Source organism: Gavialis gangeticus, unplaced genomic scaffold (assembly GCF_001723915.1).
Source record: "Gavialis gangeticus isolate Ggan-Ray unplaced genomic scaffold, GavGan_comp1, whole genome shotgun sequence".
NCBI lineage: Eukaryota > Metazoa > Chordata > Crocodylia > Gavialidae > Gavialis > Gavialis gangeticus.
Window position 1 is genome coordinate 249,066,987 of NW_017729032.1, and position 13,182 is coordinate 249,080,168.

General features: G+C 40.9%; 1 protein-coding gene across 1 annotated transcript in view; it reads left to right on the forward strand.

Moving 5' to 3' along the window:
* Window positions 1–13,182, forward strand: part of DCAF6 (DDB1 and CUL4 associated factor 6) — a gene marked incomplete at its 5' end in the record, with an annotated part of 184,359 nt that overhangs the window by 166,226 nt on the left and 4,951 nt on the right. The window contains 2 exons of the mRNA XM_019523908.1: window positions 6,717–6,873; window positions 10,531–10,619. Of these exons, the coding sequence (XP_019379453.1) occupies window positions 6,717–6,873; window positions 10,531–10,619 (246 nt within the window). The remainder of the gene's footprint in view (window positions 1–6,716; window positions 6,874–10,530; window positions 10,620–13,182) is intronic.

Below are 13,182 nucleotides of genomic sequence, written 5' to 3' on the forward strand. Positions count from 1 at the left end.
ACGTTTTATATTTTTCTTTAGCCCAACATTGAGAACTTTGGCATGACAGTTCCATTTATTTTGTCACAGTGTTGTTCACAAATTGTCATCAGATGAGGCTAGTTCTCGATATATTGCTACTGGGTTCCATTGCATGTCTTATGGGAGAGTTAGTTTGCTTTCTCCTGCTTTCTTCAGAGAAGCTGCTGCAAAGTGGTTGTTATGGAAGTATTTTACAATTTCAGCAACATCAACCTTCTGGAGCACTGAAGTCTTTGGCTAAGAGGTGCATCAAATGAGCACTGCAGCCATGACATTAGCTTGGGGTTTTTTCACTTTCTTATAGATTTTCTTCTCATCTTTGATACATATGCAGCATTATCTGTGACAGCTTCATACTAGACACTTGAGGGTTTTTTCACAGTTTGTTATAGCTTTTACTGCTACCTCTTGTAAGGATTCTGCTTTATGTGCATTTCCTGATGTATCAATTGCTTCTGTAAGGTAGACAGTCGCTTCTGTTGTTACACAAGTACATATTACTGGATCGTTGTGGACATTGCTCCACCCATCAAGACTCAGGCTAACAATTTTCCCCTCTAGACTTTTTGCACAAACTTCAGTTCCTTCTCATACAATTTATTCAACAGTATTGTCTCAGATAGTATATAATTAGAAGTTATAATCCCTATTCCATGATGATATCTCTGAGTTTTAACATATTTTAAATTAAAACTATCTTTTTATAGGTTTACTTTTTTAAAGAAAGCATCTTAACAAAAATTAAAAATATGATTAAATAAAAAATCTGATTTAAATAAAAAATGATTTCTTAATTTAAAAAAATCATTGATTTTTTATCCACCCTGCTCAGCAGTTAAGAAATGCCACAAATAAGCTTGCTTGTGCAAACTTAATCCAGCCCAAATCTGCACATGTGTTACAATATAGTCTTGAATTACATGTTCACTACCCACACAAGACCCTGGCTCATTAGTTGCATGAGATGAACAGGGCTCGATTTAATAAGCTCCTGTTCATTATTTTGTTTTGTCTGCGTTTTTTGTGTGATGGTAGGTCTTATTTACAATATTCTGTTTAAACCATACAGTTATTGACTTCTTCATGGACTTTTGTATGTGGTTTATTACTATTTCAGAAAACATTAATTAAATTTATTGTTAACCCCACACCCATGTAAAAGAGGTGGTAGTATTAGCCCCATTTTAAAGCTGAAGAAGTAAGAGAGAAATTATGGTAATATTTTGTTGTTCAATTTTAGATGCTTAAGACTTTATTTTCAAGGGTACTTAGCACAGTCCAGCACTTGATGTACTCAAGCACAGTTCCCATTAACATCAGTTTTATATGGAAGCTCAGCCTTTTTGCACATCATGCCACAGAATCCTCAGGTTAGGCACCCAAAAGATGGTACCCATCTGTGGAAAGATTAGTTTAAGTGACTTGTCTAGCATTACACAGGAATTCGGAGACAGAGGTAAGGATAGAAATTAATTTTCCATTGGTGCCTTGGCAGTTTTCAGTTTGTCTTCCTGTAGTCTCCTGTTTCATTTGCTACACACCTTTCATCTTCTGAAAAAGATGTCCAAGGGATTTTACAGATCTGGCCTCCTTTTCTATACAGACTTGAGTCATACCAGGTCATGTCTATTTTGTGCACTGGATGAAGCAGGGGACTTGAATAAAAACTATACCATAATATTATGCGCAAGGAGGCTGAATTAAGGTTGTACTGGCAAGTTTAATTCTAGAATTTCCTAACTTCAGAGAGCTTGAATTGGCAGCTTTTTAACATGAGGGAGAAGAGGATTGCATGTGTTTGTGTCTGTCATTTTCAAGTTTTTTGAAAACGGGAAAAGCAAATGAGAGAGAAAATCAAAATATGCAGCCCCATAGTGACAGTACATTGATCATCAGCACAGTTGAGACCTTTAGGTTCTCCAAATAGACCTCTGCCACTTGAATTACCAGAGTATCTTGTTAACAGTAGTAAGTTGTCACTCTTTTTGTGAAGCAAAATTAAAATAACTTTATCAATGGTTTTCCTAGACGTTTGACAGTAGAGGAATAGTGAGACCCAGATTTTTTGCCAGGCTCTGGAAAGAGAATTTTGGAGAAAAAGAAGGCATGTTAGTGGGTGGAAACTCTTCTGCCTGCCCAGCCCTCTTCCTTCCTCCCCACCCTCCCATCCCATATTGATACCTGCTGTTTACTTCGCTCCAATCTGTTCCTGTTCTATTCCTCCTTCTTCCCCACTTTTGATTTCTCATCTCAGTTATATTCATTTTACATACCCGCCTCTCATTTCTTCCATCTTGCTTTTGTTGCCTGGCCAATTCTGGTCCTTTCCTTCAGGCTCATTAAGCACATCTACACGTTCATTAATGTGCAGAAGTTACTGTGCATTTAGTTTATTATTTGCTTAATGAAGTACTAACTAAATGTGCAGTAACTACAATTACTGCGCAGTAGTGCTGGCACGTGTTTTTTTTCTAGTGAAGCTTACTGCTCAGTAGCATATTAGCACGGTTTTTGTCTGGCATGCTGTTGCGCAGTATTGTTAGGCTACTGCGCATTAAGCATCTTGTGTAGACACGCCTGTTGTGTTACAGTTCCTAACTCTAGTCTCCACAATTCCCTACACAGTCTGTCTCCTTATCCTGTTGACCCAGCCCCTTCCCTCTGGGTCCTTGACTGGGTGCTCTCTAATCTCCAAACTGCCACTAACTCCTACCCTTAGTCTCCTTCCTCATGTTCCTTACCCAGTCTGTCTTCTCTCGCCCTCTCCTTTTCCAGTTCCTTGCCCTGTCTCTTTGACTGTCTTTCTCTCTCCTGGTTTTGTTCCACTATAATTTCTAGCTCCAGTGTCTTTGTTCAATCAGTCCCGGTTTTTCTTGTCCAAAATCAGCGTCCTTCCAAGCAGATCCTCTCAAAGTCCTTCTCTCTATCTTTATCTATGTATCTGGTTTTCCTCGCTCACTGCCACGGCTCCTGGTCGTCTTGCATGACAAGTCCCATTCCATTCAGCTCTGTCAGTGGCTTGACTTTTGCCTCCTCCAGTCTTAGTTGTGCAAAGTCCTTGTTCCAATTCACTCCTTTCCCTCCCCCTACATTGGGATCGAGAGAGGTCTGATCTCCTTTCTAGTGCCTGCCTCTGCCCTAATCTGGAGCATCAGTTGGACTGAAGCTGAAGTCCAGCCCAGAGCGAAGCCCTCTTTATTCTTGGCTGGAACTTCCCCATTCATTCTGTGAGGATGGCACATTTAATCTGATCCACATTGAAGCTGAGAACAAGGCAGGAGCATCTTCATTGAGGATGGACTCTTAAGAGATCTTAGCTTTTATATGCTGTGATTGTATGTGTTTTACAAAAACCAAAAGATGCACCTCCCAAAGGTTCTTACAGTCTAATGCCAGTACAGTAATTATAAGTATTCATAGCCAAATTCTTTTTTGCCTTAATCTTGCCCCTTGTAGAGGCACCAGTTTCTATTCTTCATCTCCAAGTTTTCCTGTTGAGTGCATCCTTCAAGCTAACACTCGCTTTGTGTCCTTTAGTGTCTCAATTTTGGGGGAGGGCAACCTCATAGTATTTGTCCCACAATTGCTAGATCCTCTGTTCTCCAGCCAATGTACCTACTTCTTACCATCTCATGTGACCAAACCATTTGAGTTGATGCTCCTCAGTTTTTACATGATGCTGCAACATGTTTTGCATTATTCCATTCTCTCATTTTACGTAGCATCCACCTGAATATGCTTCCAGAACACTTACTGCAGTCTGAGTGGAGAATTCTGAAGTGAAGCTGCATTCAAGCTGACTTTTGAGTGAAGCTGCATTCTGGGTGGAGAACTTTGGTGTTGGTTTTTCAGTTTTTTCTTCTTATTTTTCCCTAAGGCAGGGGTCAACAACCTTTTACAAACATGGGCTTCAGCTTGCAACCCAGCCAACACCACAGGCCACTATTCCCTTCTGGCTGCTTCAGCGACAGCGAGCAGAGGCTGCAGCCAGAAAGGCCAGCCCTCTGTGTGCGTGGGCCGTCGCTGCTGGCTGGAGCAGCCAGAGTGGTCAGCATGCCGTTAGCCAAACTGACTGGATCAAACAGCTGGGGAATTGGCACATCCTTAGTAAAACGTAGACTGGATTGGACCTTTGTAGGCCAGATCTTGTCCACAGGCCTTAGGTTGCCAACCCCTGTTCAAGGGTATCCTGCCCCTCAGTTCAAGTAGCTAACAAAAGCTCATCTGTGTGAACTTCCTGGACACTTCTTGAAACTCATGGAACAATGAGTTACATGAGTTAAAAGTTAAATGAGTCACCAGAAACAATGGTGCTGTCCCAAACCATGCTTACAGTAGCACTTGGGTTGCAATTACTGTGGAAAGAAAGATTATCTTCCTTGTACAGAACTTGAAATTTGTTCCTTCTGTGATGCTTCTTAATTGTTTTTGTTAAGAGTTGAGGTATGTTAGATTTTTTTTACTTTTTAGTTGGGAGTATGTAATGTAAGTGCAAAGGGGGTGTCATAAAACAGATTATTTCAAGAAAATGGAGCCCTGTTGTTTCTGACACTTTCTCCTGGGCTCAGCTGTATCTATTGCAGTTATTGTCAGTATTTATATTACTGTTATGTCACCAGCATCATGAATTTTAAAACCTCATCTTGACAAGGCCTCATATACAGAACTTGTAGAGGATTATCTCCTCACTTGTCTCCCAAGGACTTTCACAGGTCATCTCTGGCTCAGCCTGTGCAGTCAGTTACCACCTCAACATGATATTTAGCTAGAGGACACACAGCTGAGCCACTGTCTTGATCAGACTGTCATTTTAAATAAAACAGTGATCCGAGATCTTCTAGCTCCCAGCACCAAGAAAGACCGGGGAGCTGGTTCAGCCATGAACACTTGTGGGCTTCAGCAAATTCCAAAACTAGACGACTGCACTTGAGCTGCTGAGTAAGGAGTCCAGGACTGCAGTGAATCACAATTGTGTTCTAGCCTCAAGAAGTTCCTTTTTCTCCATCTCCTCCTTTAGCTGACATCTGCCGCAGATGGAGAGAACCGACATTTGAACACAGATGACAGAAAATAGGTGGTTTCTCAAAGCATATACTAAAGCTTGATTACCTTGTAACTTGTCAAATCCTGCCTGATGGAGGTATCCAGAACATTTCATCAGTCTTGAGTGCCTACAAATCTTGGAGCTCGGATGTAAAATAGGCTCTAGAACTCTCTTTCTGTATTTCTGAAAAGATTTAATGGATCTAGCACTTAACAGTCCATGTGTATTCCTAACATTTAGTATACTTATTCATTTAAGAAGATGTGGACATTCTGAGGGAATCTTATCCTTTAGTTCTCTGTATCCTCTGTACACCCTTTGTGCCTTATGAGAGAGTCATGAGCACCTGGTGCCATTCCTGACCAAAATAGGGTCTCATTTAGAAAAGGAATCTTTCCTTCTTTGAACATGCAATAGTTCAGCATGGAAGAAAATTACCTTGGATACATAATTTCCAGCAAACTATCACTGATTCATAGAGTTCCCAATTCCTGAGCAAGCTGATTGAGAAGCTAGGTAAAAGCCATCTATGGGATAGTCAAGTTGCAGTTAATATTTTAGACCTAGAAGAATCTTTTCCGGAATTTAGATGTGGAACTGAAATCATCTCAGTGGAACTGGTGGAGGATAGAGACGTCCATTCTCATCTCTTTGGATCTCTAAACAGTCTTTGACATCACTAGCAGTGAGACTTTGTCCTCTCATCTAAGAGAGGTGGGAGTTGTTGAGGGAAACGTACATAAACAATTTGAATCCGCCCTGACGGCATGCACCTGATGAGTAGTCAATGGGGGAAATGGCATCTCCACCATAAGATTTTTCACTTCTGGGATCCTGAGCTGCATAAATCTCATACCAACCTTCAAGGGATTAACTAGAGCTTATAAACTATATTAACCTCACCTGGTACACCTGGAGAAGGGGATCTAGGCAGGTAAAGGGAGGAATTTGAGTGCATGTGGGGCTGACAGAAAAGGAGAGAGAGGTGATTTTGAATTTCCCTTTGTGGAAGAGCCTTGCAGAATATAAGAAATAGGGGGAGTATAAGAGAGTTTTAAAAAAATCTCAAGCGTAGGATGAGAGAGAGTCATCAAGTTTTGTATTTTCCTTCTTTATTGAGTTTTCTTGAGGGATAGTAGGAGGGTGTCCATTGTGTTACTGATCTGAGGGTAGAGGGGTAAGGCTAGAGAGGAGCCCAAGGGGTAAAGCTAGAGAGGAGTCCAAATATAAACTTGTATTTATTTTGGCAGGCATTTAATTTATTTAGGGCATTGTTGACCCAGAAGCGGTCAAACTATATGTAACCCAGAAAGAGGGCTGAATTGCAATAAGTGATGGACCCCATTGGGACAAAGGAAGTTATTGGCATAGTTTTTGGCTGCATAATGCCTGGCTGTAAGGGAACGTTAGACAATAAGTCACACACTTTTTGGCAGACCCAGAAGGTTCAGCAGTCACTCTGATCCTGTCATATATCTAAATGCAGCCAACATGTACTATTAACATTTACCATTACTATTACTTTGTTTTTAAAGTCCATAGGTTAGGGCCAGCTTTGTTCTCAAAGTGGGTATTTATTTAGAGATTGGAATAATTTCTGGGCTAATTGTGTGAAGTGTAACAAATATTTAATTAATTTTATTTTCTACAGATAAAGGAAGCCAACTTTTGGGGCTCTAACTTTGTTATGAGTGGTTCAGATTGTGGCCATATCTTCATTTGGGATCGGCATACGGCTGAGCATCTCATGCTGCTGGAAGCTGATAATCATGTGGTGAATTGTCTTCAGCCTCATCCATTTGACCCGAGTAAGACCATCTCCATTTGTAGTGTACACGTTCATACGGCTGATAATATGTTTTTGGAAAGCTGAGTCTTCAGTATTTTGTTCTACCAAGGGTCACTTTACTAAATCATTAAGAGCCTGAGGGTGAATCTTGCTTGCCTGAAGGCAACATATTGCTGCCATTCTAGTCTTTTAATAGTAAATGTTGGCCCACAGAGGCTGCCATATCCTATAGTTCCTCAGTACAAAAAAGGTGGTAACACATGACATCCGATGGCATTTGAAGGAGGTTAGGATACAGAAAGAGAGTCTCTTCTACTTCAGCATGCACAGAGAAAGAAAGCTCAATGATCCCCACACATAAAATAGCATGGGAAATAATATTGGAATCTGACAACTTTTGTTGCTGGCTGAGTCTTGAGCAGGAGATGTCTCAAACTTGCAGACTTGGTAGGAAAAAAGTAGAGTTGAGACAAAAGAGCTGTGGTAGTCATGTATCTCTTGGGAATTTTTTTGAAAATATTCTAGAGATAGATCTGTTGCTCTAGAGGAAAGATTATGTGATCTGGATCTTAGATGAAAATGAAGACTGAAACATTTTGCAGTTTCTGATGCATTCAGAGTAAATGCCTTCAATTCTTTTGTTATTGTTGTTTTTCCTATGACTTAAGCTGCTTAGTATCATCCAGTGACCTTCCCTGTAATGTTTAGCATTTCCATTAGATACCTTGCTGCAAAATGTTCAGGTGATGCAAAGGTGAGATATGAAGAAAGATTGGATTACTGTCCAAGAAGATTTAAGGTGTGCAGTAGAATAGAAATAGTACAAAGTTGAATAGTCTGAAGTGTTGTCATGCAGTTAGAGCAGTTGCTATAAGATAGAAACTCAGACTTGAGGGAAACAGAGGAAAAGATGTATTTAGGTGTATTGCATATTGTATGATGACCATGAGCTGCTCCGATGCGGCTGTGAAAAAGGCTAGTTTTATTCTAGGGTGAATTAGGCATGGTGCATGCAGTAAAAACAGGGAAGTGTTCATACCACTGGCAATACATAGGTATCTCTATTTTAAAAAATGAATTTAAACTGGAATGGGTACTAAGAAGGATGGTTTAGGGAGTCAAGAGCTATCTTGTAAATTAAGTTGAAAGAACAAATTTAGACTGGGAATGAGAAAATACCTAATGCAGAGGAGTGAAGTTTACAGCGGTCAAGCTAAGGAACCTGCTTTGCTTCAAGATAGAACTTGAGAAGCTTATGGAAAGGATAACATCATAGGACACAGGCGTTCGCGGATGAGTAGTGCATGTGATGATCACTTCTCGGCCTCTTGTGGGCTAAGATCAAGAGCATTCAGTTATTTGCTATCCCTGTGTTAGGGTTGAAAGGTAACACTTTCTTTGTGGGGGAAGCATCTGGTAATGCCATAGTTTCTATAGACTTCTTCTGGATGCCAGTAGGAGCCAGGGAGGATTTTTTTCTTCTCTTGAATGCTCTAAGGTTTCTAGGTGTTTCTTTCCCTTTCTCTAAAGCAGGGCTTGGTAGCCTTTGGTTGGTGCAGGCCACCTTTTGTGACTTTGCCCCCACTGTGAACCACAAGTTCCCACTCGTCAGGCAGTCAGCTGCCTGCATTTACTCTTGCCTCTGATCCCATTCTCTCTGCAGCAACGGGAAGCACAGCTACAGCAGAGCAGCAGGTGCTGCAGTGAGGATAGGTGGCACAGTGCAGTGCTATGCCACCAATCCCCCATGTTGGATCACACTCTTTGCTGGCTGTAGATTGCTGAGTCCTCTTCTAAAGCATAGGACATTGGCCCCATTTAGAGATGTGAGTTTTCGCTAAGTTGTATGTAGTAGCTTGGAGGGCTTTGCCATATGGTCCAAGTCGAAACAGTTGCCAGATTTGAAGTCATGAAGGAATTTTTTTGTTAGATCAGATTTGCAAGGACTATGGATAGATTTGCATTACTCTGTAGCATGGGACAGATGTCTCTTCCAAGGACCATCAAGCATGTATTTACTTATTACCTTCTATGCTAGGGGCAAGCAAAGTCTGGTCCACAGGCTGGATTGGGCCCACAGTAGACTCTGTTTCCTAGCAGCCCCTGCCTGTGTTGCTGTGACTGGTTTCAACAGCAGTGCCATGACTGCGCAGGGCCAGGGTTTCTCTGGACACCAGACCTAGCAGTGCTGGCAGGATGCACGGCTGGGCAATGAGCTGCTCTGGGTCTGGGATCTTGTGGCAGCGACAGCGTAGTCCGGAGCTGAGGTACAGCTGTGCTCCACTGTCCTGGCTCCGGACCACACCGTCATCACTGAAAGATCCCAGCCCCGGCCGCAGAGCAGTTCCCTGCCTAGCTGCCCACCCTGCCAGTGACATCATGGCATCACTGCTGTTGGGTTTCCATGGAAAACGGCCACAGTGACGTGGGCTGGAGTTGCTGAGAAATGGAGTCCAGCTGCTGGCTGGATCCACCATTTTACCCATCCCTTTTCTATGCCATTGCAGTGTCAGGACAATGACAGCTCTCTTGAATCCCGTGATTTTACAGAAGGCATGTTGTAAGGTGCTTTTTGTTACTCTCCTAACATGAGAAGTTGGCATAGGAATGATCTGCTGAGCTCTTTGGTCAAATGGTTGCAGTTTCAGTGGACTGGTCTCAGTGGCCTGCTAAGCACCATCCAGTCACATTTTCCTATGAAATGGGATTAATATAACATTGCAAGAGGTTTTTTTAATAATATTTCATCTATATTAATATCACAAATGTAATTGGTAAGACCGAGAATCTGAGAAAAATGTTCATACTTAAAGGGATACTCTCCTAGTTTGGATAAGCATCTGAACTTTTGAACGTTTAATGAAATTGCCTGGTCCTAGATGCGTGTTAAATGTGCCGCTACTTGGCCCCCTGTGAGACCAAATCTTTCAGAATCTTTCCCAAAATATACCTGCAACTTCCCTGAGACTTAATCCTGTGCAGCTTCCTTCCAGCTGTGTCTTTGAAAAAGGAACAGTGGAGATCAGCCCTTGAGGCAAAGGGCTGGCACTTGACTCAAAGTCATGTCAGCTGAAAGCCTCCTAACAGCTCCCTGCTCTGTGTTGTTCTAGTGCAGTAATTCTTAGGACCCTCCAGTTCTTTGTCATGTTGCAGATATTTTTAAAACTATTTTTCAAAACACCATGTACTTTTGAAATGTACGTTACAAAAATTTGAAGAAATAAATAGTTGTTTAATTTGTGGAGTGCTTGCATCTGTTGTTGCTTATGGACCTGCAAGTCCTGCAGTCTTTACTGTGACAACAAATGTTTTCTGAGTTATCAGAGAGTATAATAGTCGCAGAAACTTTCTAGTTTTAAACTATGCACATTCTGTATAAAGAAAAAGAAATCAAATATGAAATTGGCATTTATTTTCTTTGTGTTTAATCTGTCTCAGTTCCCATAAAAATGCTTGCTACTTAGTCTCATCAAACACAATAGACCCAGTAGTGTAAGTGTTGGCAGGATTATGTATTTCCATGTAAAATGCATGTTTTTAATTGGATGAGGGGTATATTTGGGGGTGTGCAGACATGCGCTTAATGATGTACTTCTGTCAAATTCCATTTAAGACGTGAAGAAAACAAGCACTTCAGAATTTTTTTCCTAATACTATTTTATGTGTAAATTTCTAGTTCTTGCTTCATCGGGTATTGATTATGATATAAAAATCTGGTCACCGCTAGAAGAGTCGAAGATTTTTAACCGAAAGCTTGCAGATGAGGTAAGAACATTTTCCCTCTTCACAGTAACACCGGAACCTCTGTTTCTAGCAAAAAGTGTCTCTGAAATCTCATCTCACCTCCGATAGCTGAATGTTGTTTTTTAAATTTAAATAAATCGGTCATCAGTTTTGTTTTAAAAATAAGCTGTTTTTAAAACAATTGATTTTTCAGGTCTTCCTAGCACATGAATACCCATAAGTAAGAAATACTAGGAAATATTGAAATTTCTAAGAATAGCAGTGATAGGAAACCATGAATGTGAAACAAGTGGGAGAAGAGTTTGAAGAAACAAATTTACAAAGATGGGTAATGGGATTCAATAATGAAAGCAGCGGTGACTGACCTAAAATAACTGAACTAAACCCGTAGATGTACTGCAGACAGGTTAAATTGAAAGCAACTCTATTCAATAATCTCAGGTACAAAACTATGTTGAGAAACATAGTGGAAGCTGAGAGTTATACTGCTTGGTTTCAGCAACCGAGCAGCTTACAGCAAGCATTTTAAATACAGGAAACTAAGTTAGGATCAAATAGAAATTCAAAACATGGCTTTGCAATTAGGACAATCAAATAATCTTTGCTTCTCCCTGGGGTGATAGTCTGCAGTGACCAGGCAGTTATAACTAGGGGTCTACCTAAATTGTGGGGGGACTTACCAATTTTCATAGGTTGATCGTGGCATAAAGTTCTAATTGTGCAGTCATTTCACAGCAGCCCTGCCCTTCAGCACTGATTGGCGGAGAGGCCTTGGTGGGGAAGGGGGGAGGAGGGAGCAGCCGCTATCTCAATTGCCAGCTGCTCTTCTTGTGGCCCCGTCCCTCGGCACTGATTGTCAGAGAGGCCCTGGTAGGGGCAGGGGGGGGAAGCTGCCATCTTGTCTACTGCCCTTCATGCCACCCCACCAGCTGGCACATTTTAGTAAGTTTTTTGGGTTGATTTCATGGAGTTTGCAGACAATTCCAGATTTCATGATTTTCATGAAATTCATGAAACTGCAAATTAAGTCGGTCTGTAGTTACAACTAATGAATAGTTGTCATGCCAGATTTATTAAACTGATTTTTTTAATGGGATTTTTTTTCAATTTTTACCCTCATGGTGTCACTGCTGGCACAATAAAACAGGGCCAAATTAAATATTTCTTTCTCCTCTTGTGGTCTTTTCAAATAACTGCTGCTCAGGCATTGATGTAGAGGCCGCTTGATTTATTCTCTATATAAGTAGTGTCTTGCTTCAAAAATATGTGCTGTCCACTCCTTAAATCTGATGCATTCCAGCAAACCTGTCCAAAGGCTATACCATGTGTTCTTGTGTTTGTTGCAATAGGAAGAGTGTGGGTTCAAGGACAGTATTTGGTTTAAAGTCCCATTGAGAGGACAGAGGAGCAAAGGGAAAATGACTTGAGTATGACCAAGTCTTTAAATCTTTCATTATGTCACAAGTTTGGTTTTGTATTATTGATACGACTGTTATGTAGTTGTCCTGTTCCAGCCAAAAGGTTTTGTCTTCATTTTTAGGAGTGGGTAAAGTGATCCTTACCCATGTGTCATATGTTATGTTAAGCCTGTGGTGTGCTGCAAGATAATTCAAAATTAAAAATATTATTAAATGTAGATCCTGTAAAAAGTATTCTGTTCTGAGTTTATAACACTTTAAAATGTTCATGCAGTGGGTTAGTATTATGGCTGCAGTTCTTTAATTTTTTTCAGGCTAAGTAAATGAAGGAGAAATAATTTTTAACACCAATGCCCAATTCTTAACAGTTGTAGAAATTTTAGAAGTTTTTCTGCCAGAAACCTTAATACTTTTATTAAGTTCTGCTTGGGAGGAGTGAGAAATTTGGGAAAGATGAGGAATTCAGTCTTTGTTAATTTAATGATAGGTGTCCGAGATGAAATGCCCATATTCAAAACTAGATGATCAGGGAAAGGCCAGGAGGAAACGGCACTTTTGGGAAACAGTAGCTAAACTAGGAGAGCAGATGAGATCATTCACCAGGAAAAAGTTAAGGGGCCATGGACAGAATCCTGAAACAGAGTATTAGAGGGAGCAGAGAGGAGGCTAAAGGAGCAAAAATAGTGTTCCTAAAGGAACAATTGGACAGGTAGGAGGAGACCCAGCAAAAGGCAGACTCATGGGAGTTCAAGAATGAGCAAGTTGAGGAGGGAATAGTTAACTGTCCAAAAATGTTGGTCAACAGCAAATGATGGTAGTAGAGAAGAGAGAGGCTCTTGGATTTGGCCAGGAATAGGTCATTTGTAACATTAAAAAGAACATTTTTCTTGGAAAGAAGCACAGGCTTGAGAGTCTTGGAGAGAGCAAAAAGGCATCGGAGCATCCATGTTTAAGGAAGAAAGAGGGGGTAAGAAAAATATGGCAGTAAATATGGTCAGGTTTTTAGCAGTTATAGAGGAGTACTTTTGAAAGCTGAAGGAAAAGAACCAGATGAGAGTGGGGAGAGAATAAATAGGAAGTTCAGTTCCAGGGTTTCGAACTTCATAGCTGGAAGAGGTGGTGAACGGGAAATGATGGGGGGGGGGGGACCCTGTGAGACTCAAAGG